This window comes from Pararge aegeria, chromosome 12, assembly GCF_905163445.1.
Source record: "Pararge aegeria chromosome 12, ilParAegt1.1, whole genome shotgun sequence".
NCBI classification, from domain to species: Eukaryota; Metazoa; Arthropoda; class Insecta; order Lepidoptera; family Nymphalidae; genus Pararge; species Pararge aegeria.
The window spans coordinates 14,185,380-14,196,319 of NC_053191.1; the positions used below are offsets into that span (position 1 = coordinate 14,185,380).

A 10,940-nucleotide genomic window follows, 5' to 3' on the forward strand; every position below is an offset into this window, starting at 1 on the left:
AACGCTCAACATGTGCAATGAAAACATCTTAATTTTAAAATAAGTATCTATATTTATTTCTTAGGTTCACCGGATTACAAGCGACGCAGTGTTCACAGTTCCAACTCAACAAAATCATCCTCCAATATGACTGGAGGCTCCAATAAATCTCACGAGCATACCGAAGAAACTGGACACGATAAAGTATATATATTTCCGATAATCTTTTTGGTGGAGAGATTTAAGTTTAATTATTTTTAAATTAAAATTTCTCCTTTGTCAGCACAGTTTTACCGCATTCATAATAACCGCCCTCTCAACTTGGTCACATCATCTACCATGATTATCGCACGGTATTTGTTTGAAGAAACATTGAAAAGCTTACTGCTATATCTTAAAGCTTTGTTTCAGAATTATAATCCATATTTTAGGGATGTTAACATCATCTTGGTCTTTGATTCAAAATAAAACTCTTTTAAATCATAGTAGTAAGCCGTCCTGTACATACACGGAAATTTTCGACTTAGTTATTCCGACTACTTTTAAACTCTTCTACAGAATACATGTGCATGTTACATGTTTCCATTTTTCACACATAACTTTTTAAGCGCTAAAATAAAGTCAACACTGTTTTAAGCCCTACTTTTTAATTATTTTAGTCGTTTTTAATTATAAATTTAATATAAATATTTAATTAATCATTTGCAGACGAACCGCACAAATCTATCCCTCTCATTCGCACAACAAGTGGCACGATGTGGTCGCACTCGCCGGGAAATAGACAGGGACGAACCCATACCGGAACACCATGTGGTGGAAAAGGACTCTAAATTAAGGTACGCACAATCTGTTCTATTGACTGCGCCAATATTTATTTATCTATTTATAGACTTTTAAAAAATCTTATCTTACTGATTATTTACTAATCGAGAGACCGGTTACGCTTGATTGTCTTGCTTTGCATAGGCCTCCCCCAGGTTCTTCCATGCTTAGAATAAATGAATAAATATACAATACTAGCTTTTGCCCGCGGCTTCGCTCACGTTAATTTTTATTATTGATTTGTTAAATTTACTACAAAGGGTAAATGTTTTCCCGTTTCATGTTTTCTAACTGCTTGATGTCTTGAACGGACGTTTCGCATTTCTGCACCACCAGAGAGTGATAGAAGTGAATTGCGAACGCCACAAATACTATTAATACTGAAAAAAATAATATTTTTTAAAAGCATATACCAAGGTTTCTACAAAGGGTTAAAAAAAGGTCTTGCTGCTTATAGAAAAATATGAACGGAAATTACTTAGAAAATCAGAAACTTTCATATAAATTTTGATCCCCTATGAAATACGTATTTCTTCATTATAAATCGAAAACCTAAAATCAAAGTTTAATTGATGTAGCTTGAAAAATAAATTGATAAATGAAGAATTTTTTACAAACTTTCATCCCATATTTAACCCTGATGGAATTTTAAAAAATCCTTTCCTAGCGGACGCCTACGTTGTAATAACTATCTGTGTGCAAAATTTCAGCCCAATCCGTCAAGTGGTTCGAGCTGTGTGTTGATAGATCAGTCAATCAGTCAGTCAGTCAGTGACCTTTGCCTTTTATATATTTTGATAATATACAAGTTATCAGCTGCTCAATAAATATTTTACGCAAAAAGGGTAGGTTAGGTATACTTTCGAAAATTTGTGCAGTTATGCTGATAATGCGTTTGGTGAAAATAATTGGTCATATACAATTACCAATCAAGTAATCGGTGAGTACTAAAGCAAAAATGATAACTTTTAGTTTTTTAATCGATGAAGTGCGTTTGAAATAAAAAAAAATATTTTCTAAGATTACGTTGAAGAAACAGAGACAACTATTGCAATATCCTGTACAACCAATAGCTTGGACATGGTAATTATTAATGATATTATCACTCGCGTTTAGATGTAATTAATGTTTTAAAAGATAAAATTTAATTAAAAAAAAAAATTAGGGATTTTTCATAAAATAAACTTCTTTCTAAAAATATAAGATAAATAATAATTTTCAATAACAAATGATATATTTGAAGTTAGCTGATTTGCTTTTTAAGTAAATTATATTTTTTTGTTTACAAAAGAAGGTTAGTTATTTCTTTTATTTTCTTATTTAATATAAGTTGTAAAATAACTCATTGAATTTAATGAGAAAACATTTTATTGCATTCATTGCCGCATATAAAATTTTGAATCAGTTGATCGCTATAGAACTTAATGCATTGAAGCGCTATATGATGGTGATATTTAATAACATGGACATCATATTTACATTCTCCGTGGAAAAATACATGGTCATACCAATTTTTATGACAATCGGTTGAACGGGGCGGAAGTCGATACTTGACAGCGCCGCCTGGTGGGGAGTTACATCAATGGACATAGCATGTTCGTTTTCTCCGTGGAAAAATACATGGTCATACCAATTTTTATGACAATCGGTTGAACGGAGCGGAAGTCGATACTTGACAGCGCCGCCTGGTGGGGAGTTACATCAATGGACATAGCAAGTTCGTTTTCTCCGTGGAAAAATACATGGTCATACCAATTTTTATGACAATCGGTTGAACGGGGCGGAAGTCGATACTTGACAGCGCCGCCTGGTGGGGAGTTACATCAATGGGCATAGCATATAAACCTTCTCCGTGAAAAAATACATAAGCATACCAATTTTCATAATCATCGGTCAAATAGTTTCTGAGTTTATCGATGACATATATACAAACATCCTCTTTTATATATATAGATATAATAGACGGCCGACTGGCGCAGTGGGCAGCGACCCTGCATTCCGAGGCAAAGGCCGTGGGTTCGATTTCCACAATTGGAAAATGTTGGTGTGATGAACATGAATGTTTTTCAGTGTCTAGTGTTATATGTATATTATTAGTATTTATGAAAATATTCATCAGTCATCTTAGTACCCATAACACAAGCTATGTCGTAGTATATTTATCTAGAATACAGTTTTATTGGTGCAGTCGGTAGAAGTATTTAACTATGATAGCATCAAAGAGTAATTATTATGGGATGGGTACGTAATAAGTATTTTTAGTTGGTACAAAAACCTTATCAACATTGTCGTATAGGAGAAAGAGTTTTTAAGGCATAGACCCTCCAATCCTTTTCAAATGCGTATTGGCGGGCTTATAACGATTTTTATCACACGTTAGTGATAACAGACAGAGCGGGACAGAGGCACATTGCCTGATACACCAGACTTCGGTCCACCTACCCAGCAATTTTCTTCCGATAAACGAAATCAGGACCTCGAGATTTATAGTTGAACATGCTAACGTGTCGAACGACAAAGCAGTTATTAGACTAACGAGGCATTCACTAGACTCGAGAGGCAGTTACTAAACAAACGGGGCAGTTATAAGACTAACGAGTGAGTTTCTAGACAAACGAAGCATTAACTAACTAACAAAGCAGTTACTAGACTAACGAAGCAATAACCAAACTAAGGAGACATTTACTAGACTACAGAGACAGTTACTAGACAAACGAGGCAGTTAGAAGACTAACAAGGCAGTTTCAAGACTAACCAGAACATTAACTAGACTAACGAAGCAGTTACTAGACTAATGAAGTATTAATTAGACTAACGAGACACTTACTAGAGTAACGAAGCATTAACTAGACTAACGAAGCAGCAACGAAGCAGACCTAAGAGGAAGTTACTTTGTTACTTGACCAACGAGTCTATTACCAGCTTTATGGGGCAGTTATTAGACAATCGAGTTACTTGACCAACCAACCAGTTACTACATTATAAATGTATTTTTATAGAAGCTACGTAGCAAATGAGCGAGACGGAGAACTTCGTGGCTACGCGAGAGAAAGGGATCGACGGCGCGAACAGAGACACGGCACTGCTAGTCCACTTTACGCGTCTCCTCCACGAAGCCCTAGCGAGCCTAGAAGCCCATCACCTTTATTACCTGGTTAGTTGGTTTATTGACTCTTTTACATTGTGTTTCCTTTTGTATATACAGGGTTAACTGAAAAAATATCAGACAGTTCTCAGCATTGTTCCAATTATTAAAACTAACAACTTTTGTGCCAAGACTTTTCAAAATTCAGTATTGAATTATTTTATACGTTATACGCTATCTCATAGTATTGCCACTCTACAATGCAGTTAGTGCAGTCACTAATGAAATACTGTTACTCCCCAGGATCTCAACCCCCTAGTCTGACGAGTATGCAGCCGATAGTCACAGACACACACTTCAACCGCGACACACACATGCGCATCATTCTCGGCCGAGAGAACAAACCCGCTAACGAAAGACACGACAGGTTTGTGACACGTTTATACTATATTTCTTTCTAACTTGTCTTATAATGTGAACAATCTTTTTTCATTTTTCTTTTCTTTCAATTATTATTATGATTATTTATATATTTATTTATTTTTATTTTTTTCTCTCTTTCTCTCTCTCTCTTTAGAATGGTCAGCATTCTAGTTCGTGCCTTTTCCAAGCTTGACACCGGCAAATTACATTGTGCTGTTTTGACGCTACCAAAAGCCACAAATCAATAGAAGAAGAAACTTTTCATAACTTCTTAGCGAATAGTATCTTTTAGAAAAGAAGCTCGCACCTTTAACTTTTCTTAGTTAGGTGTGTTTTTTTAAGTAATTAAAATACACTTGCTTCAACGGTGAAGGAAAACATCGTGAGGAAACTTGCATGTCTGAAAGTTCACATAATGTTATCAAAGGTGTGGAGTCCAACAATCCGCACTGGGCCAGCGTCCGTACGGCCTAAACCCCTTCTCATTGTAGGAGGAGTGGGCGTGACCCGTGCTCTGTAGTGGGCCGGTAATGGGTTGATGTGATGATGATTTTTAGAAACATAAGACAAACAAATGTCCTGAAATAAATAAAAACAAATAAAATAAAGAGATATCCTTATGAATGTATGCTTCAATTTTTTTATAATAATTTCGAAACGATCTATACGATAAAAACGAGTTAAAAATTGTTTACATAATAAGACAGGTAAATAAAAAATGGAGTAAGTTCAATTTTACTTTGCGAGAAACTTGCTAAATTGTACGTGATGATTATAAACCCCAGGTTATTTTTCTGAGATTATTTTGGAAATTTATTATTTCTTTGTGCACCTGTGCCTATGTTTACTAAACTAATGTTATGTCTGGACATAACTTTAATTTATAGCTAATTTGTTTATGGAGTTAATTTTTGTTATGTTATTAAAATAATGCCTACTTTTATTAATTGTGTTTTTAAATGTCGCATGTGAAACGATATTTACGTTACAGGCATTTCATAACTTACTCTTCCAGTGTATTAGTATAAAGCTATATAAAAATAAATATAAGTATTTAATCTTCTTGTAGTGTATATATTTTAGCAATAATTTTATATAACGGAAAATTTTACTCATTCACTTGGGAATTCCTCATGTATATATTAACTAACTTGATCAACCTTAGTCGGAGTTTAAAAATAACAGACAAAAAGCTGCCATTTTAAATACATGTGGAATAGTAAGAAAGCATAGTTTTAAAATAAGCACACAATATACAAACACACCACACGCTGGTTTTAACCGCATTTACGGGCCTCAGCCAAGTAAATACCAGCCAAGAGCCGAGAAAATCAAACAGTACTCAAATAATAATAATAATCCTTTTTATTTGATCAAAAGTACAGTTTTTACTTACAGTTAAAGTACAATATGTACTCTACGATACAAAAGGAAAATACATGTAGTTTTCTCATGTTATTATAAAAAGGACATGAAAAATGATTTATCATGTTATATTTGACTACTAAATCACTTCAAATATTTGCTTTATTTTTAATTATTTCAATTTTATTTTTATATAAAATATTCAAAATTCATTCAAATCTTTTTCCTTTGTTCTTCATTTTGTTAATTTCTCTTTTTTTTCTTTGTTCTATTAAATATGAACATAGTGAGGTGGTATTGGCGACACGGTTCGTTTACAACAGAATAGTGGGCAGTTTAGGAAGAGCTAGAGGGAAGATATTTAAGAAAACGTGAGTGCAAAGACGGATGTACTCGACAAAGTTGTTATATTTAGTAAAAAAAAAATGTTCACCTCAGATAGAGATTTTCAAATAACATAGCGAAGTTTAAACGATTTCAATATATCACATTTTATAAAATAGAGAGAGAGTAAACTTTGTTCCATCTAATCAATTTTAATGGAATTTATATGTAAAAATTGTCGAAACTTAAATTTATTCTCCACAGATTATTCGGCGATTTATAAGTCAGCCCTTAGTGTATTATTAATATATTAGTAAAGTTGTAAGTAAAAGAAATTGCATTAACGTATATTTGGCAAATTATTTTTTATTAAAGTATTTTAAACTACACTTGAATTAAATAAAAATAAAAATGTATTAATTTGAAAATAATTCAACAATAACTTTGTCGAGCTTTCTCTGTCTCGGTTTGGCTGGTGAATGCTGAAACTAAGTTAGACTATCATTTCACGAAACATCACGAAGCATCATCTTTGTATCGAACACTCACAAGTGCTTTGGAATAGTAACTAAAATAAATAAACAAATCATAGTAATACTTTCTGAACGCGCGTTTTATATTAACTGAGTAAAAATATTTGCGTGAGTATGATTCTGGGGATTTGTTTGCGTGCATGCTTGCATCGCGTTGCGTTTTTATTGATTAAACAGAACTGTAAGATCAGACTGATCTTTTAGTTATTCTTCTTGGAGCATTACCATAATGAAGGTACATAACTTCAGAAGGGTTTATAGGTTTCAAGTGTTGAAACTACGGCTTCGAATCCAAAGGCACCTTTGAATAATCCGCTTCAGCTATGGTATTTGGGTAATAACTTAATAAAAATTAATAGTTTCTTTATGTGTATTAAGTCGCCATTTAACCTTCATCTCATTATAATAAAACAACTTAGTTACAGTGTAAAACTAACAGAACTAAGGTGTTTTGCTTCATTAACACAGTAATTGCAATGCAAATAACTTTAAGACGTCATATTTACTCACTTTACTATGAAGTCTTGATAGATAGATAAACACTTTATTGCAACGTAGGTACACCAATTAAGTCATATTTGAATATGACTTAATAGGTGTACGTACATGTGATCTTACTACTTATGCGTGCCATGATCTGATTCGATTTCAGTAGGCGACGTTAATTGTAACGTCTTTCCTTTATTTCTGTTGCTAAGTTATTTATCAAAAATTATAATCCTTATGTTATGAGATTGGTATGGTAAAGTTATTGGTTATTTTTTTTTTCTCGTATTGCGGTTCCGTATCTACCGGATTTTTTTTTAATCAAAATTAATAAAATTAAAGTGGTTTTTTAAATTAAGTCTCCTTTCAGTAAAATTTTTCATCTATAATATTTTAGGTACTTCCACTCCACGTGGCATAGTAGTGCGACGCCCTGTATTTATTTTATCCCAAAATTTAATACAAATTAAATACTTTTTAAATGAATGAATTATTACACTTTAATTGCAAGCGAAAACAAAAAAGAAAAAGAGATATAATCACATTTATTATTAAATATATATTTTGTCTTCTGTATCTATAAATCATTTATATCGTAATTTTGACTTCATAGTACTGTTTACACTAAGACTGCGTAAAGGATTTATTTTAAAAGAGTTTAAACAGAAGTAAATTGAGCATTTGGTTATTGTGAAAGACGAGATACGTTGTCTAACTGTTAACTTTTGTTTGCAGTAAGAACAAACGCAACGGTATCGTGACTAACCCAGCTATGCGATTAGTAGCCAATGTTAGAAATGGACTGGGTAAGTATATTTTTACTATTATTTGATACTAGCTATAGCCTACGACTTATCGTCTTTTATGAAACAACATAGAAAATCATTCAACGGGTGTTTTAATCCTTTTATTGAGTGTATCTTTTATCGCAATTTTACCAAAATCTATACAGCTATTTGTGAGTTTACGTATAATAAACCATGAATATTTTGGCCTACCATTTTATTATTGTTTAGAAAAAGCGGTAGTGCTGAGCTGAATAAAAAAAAAAATTTGGTTAAAAAGTACGTAAAAATCTAGGGTATAATCTATTTCTACTCCAAATTTCAAATTAGTTTAAACGTTGCAGCGTGTAGGAGTAACATAGATTCACTTAAAAACAAACTTTCGTCTTTATGATATTACTCCCTGTTGCTCGCGCTTATAACGTCTTTTTACAAATTTACAAATGCCAAAAATCACGGTAATTGGTTGCTTAGTTAGGGTGTGAGGGAAGGACAAATAAACAAACGGACACACATTTTTATTTATAAAGATAGCGAAGGGAGTACTTTCAGTATTGTATATATATTATATCGATTGTTACAGATAACGCCGCTGCAAACATACGTCGTACTGGCGTCGCTTTAGCAGCGAGCGCCAGTTCCGCGAACCCCGCAGTGAAAACGAACGCCTTTCAGTGGAGGAAAGAGACGCCACTATAAATGTACTGATGAAAGAAAGAGACAACACATTCCCTTATTTCTGTGTGCCATTAAATGAAAGAGACGTGGCTATGTATGAAGAAAAGAGATAAATTCCTGTGCTCCACTTTTGAGGGAGTGTAAGAGATTTAAGATAACATTTTTGGGTAGTAATATTAACATTGCGGTGACTTGAATTCAATAGATACTAAAGTAAATTAGTACGTCTAATACAGGTTCCACCCACTATTCTCCGTCTTGTTTTATGCAACGTTTTTTTTAATTTATAATGCAAGAATATTAATGTGGAAAGTTTATTAAAGTGAATAAAATTAATATTTGCTTAATCTTATAGCCAGAAAGAATTGTGTTGTGTGGTGGCTTGAAAACTTTAGTATGGAGCTTGGCCTAATTTCTGCCCGCCATTTTATTTTATTTTTTATTTATGAGTATAATAATGCTGTGCTATTGCTAAATGCTAATGCTGCCATAAAAAAGTAACGCGTAATACAATTTTGTCTCTTATTATTGTTTTTTGTATTGAGCTGAGCATTAAAAAATAATAATAAAATGGGAGAAAGTGGGTGGGTAGGCTAAAATATTCATACTTTATTTTATGATAAGCCCCAAATAAAGTACCTACTTTAATTGGGATTGTATCTGAAGTTATCATTAAAGTGAAATAATAAAAAAGTACATTTCGTGCATAAAAAATGATTTCCAACTGAAATCATAATTAATAGATCTTTATTGTCTTAACATAAATGACGTGCTCCCCGTGCAAGCAATAAGGCGCTGCCTACTATGATGTTGTATTAAGCAACGGATTATAAAAAAAAGTAAAATAGATGGTACAAGAATGATATTTCATAGTTTACTAAACATTAACTTAATATCGATTATATTGCTATAAATATAATAGCTATAGTTATATGTTTAAATTATTATCTATGGTTCACCAGATGTACCTAATATAACATATTTCTTTATGTAATCTATGTAAAGGCGTATTTTCACAGCAGCTTAATAACGTAGGTATGTCTAGTAAAACAAACATTTTATCAATCATTGGATGAATTAATGCACAAACAAAGTTTTGAAACGCGTTTCAATATGAAGTATTTGACGGTGGCGTAATTTGCCCTCTTTTAGAAATAATAAGTTTGGGATAAAACAGAGAAAGAAAGCGGTATGGCTTTTTTTTTTTGTCGTGGTGGAAAAGCTTTATGGCTACCTCTGTCCTTTTGGGCAGGACAGAGGTTATGTGGTACTCGTTTACCCGAACTAAAAACCACCACGGCATGTCCCTCTCGTTGGCTTTATTGGACGTCCGGGAACCCGTTGTATACTTCCCAGACGTCTACCAACCGCCCCAACCGATTGCCAGGGCTACTGCGCTAAGGAGGAGGGGATCAGGACAGCTAGACCCCCCCTCAGACAGTAGGGAGACTCATATAGGGACGGGTAGCTAGCCCAATAACTACACTGGTTAGGACGTCGGCTTCAATTTCGCGGGCCGAGTTCGAATCCCAGTAACTTTTCTAAGTTATGTGCGATTTAAGCGTCTTAAATATCACTTGCTTTAACTTGGTGGAAGAAAAACATCGGAAACCTGCATGTCTGAGAGTTCTACATAATATTCTCAAAGGTGTGTGGAGTCCACCAATCTACACTAGGCCAGCGTGGTGGCCTATGGCCGATACCCTTCTCATTGCGGAATGATGATGAAAACGAGGAGAGAACAGCAGCCCCTCTATGCTACTACTACCATTTACTGCGGCCACCAAACCGTGCCTAGCGTGGCCAACCCTCCTGCTGAGAGAGAGCTTTCGCCCAGCAGAGCCGGGCTGCTATAGGCTAATGATGAAAGTAAGATAAGAAAGGGTTATTTATAATTTCTTCAAACCTTATACTCCACACCAAACAGATCTTCGGCAATGTACCCTGTTAATAATTGTTAAGTTAACATGAGTTGACTTAACAATTATTCGTTGTAAAGTCAACATCTCCTGAAGATGCTCCGGTTTCGGAGCGAAACGTGCGTAGAGGGTACATTGCCGAAGATCTGTTTGGTGTGGAGTATAAGGATTGAAGAAATTATAAATTACACCATACAGATTCTCCTATGTAAAGGCTATATTATTTTCCAAAAGACTTAAGAACAAATTAATAAGTATAAAAAGAATAGAAAATATTACACAGGAAATTATAAATACTATTCTTTGTGACACAAGATACTCGTTTCAAAACTATGTTTTTGACTCATAAAACTATTAGGACTAGCTTCCTTTGGTACTTATGATATAAGTAAAATGGAGTTATCAGTATCCCATATTTAAACTGATCGCAATTTCAATTGTAATTGAATATATAATTTTCTAAACCTATTTACCAGGAAAAGTAAAAAAACTTCTCTTATTTCAATTATTATATTGTATGCTTTTAGGGAACAATTATACC

General features: G+C 33.6%; 1 protein-coding gene across 2 annotated transcripts in view; it reads left to right on the forward strand.

Annotated features, from left to right (window-relative positions):
• Positions 1 to 9,685, forward strand: part of LOC120628004 (ankyrin repeat domain-containing protein 50) — an 80,612-nt gene extending 70,927 nt beyond the window's left edge. The window contains exons 33-39 of one of the 2 annotated variants that reach the window (XM_039896170.1): positions 65 to 183; positions 688 to 815; positions 3,801 to 3,955; positions 4,190 to 4,313; positions 5,962 to 6,045; positions 7,753 to 7,823; positions 8,386 to 9,685. In XM_039896170.1, the coding sequence (XP_039752104.1) occupies positions 65 to 183; positions 688 to 815; positions 3,801 to 3,955; positions 4,190 to 4,313; positions 5,962 to 6,045; positions 7,753 to 7,823; positions 8,386 to 8,501 (797 nt within the window). In that variant the 3' untranslated portion in view covers positions 8,502 to 9,685. The remainder of the gene's footprint in view (positions 1 to 64; positions 184 to 687; positions 816 to 3,800; positions 3,956 to 4,189; positions 4,314 to 5,961; positions 6,046 to 7,752; positions 7,824 to 8,385) is intronic. The other variant, XM_039896171.1, reaches the window with a different exon arrangement.
• Positions 9,686 to 10,940: the final 1,255 nt, after the last annotated feature.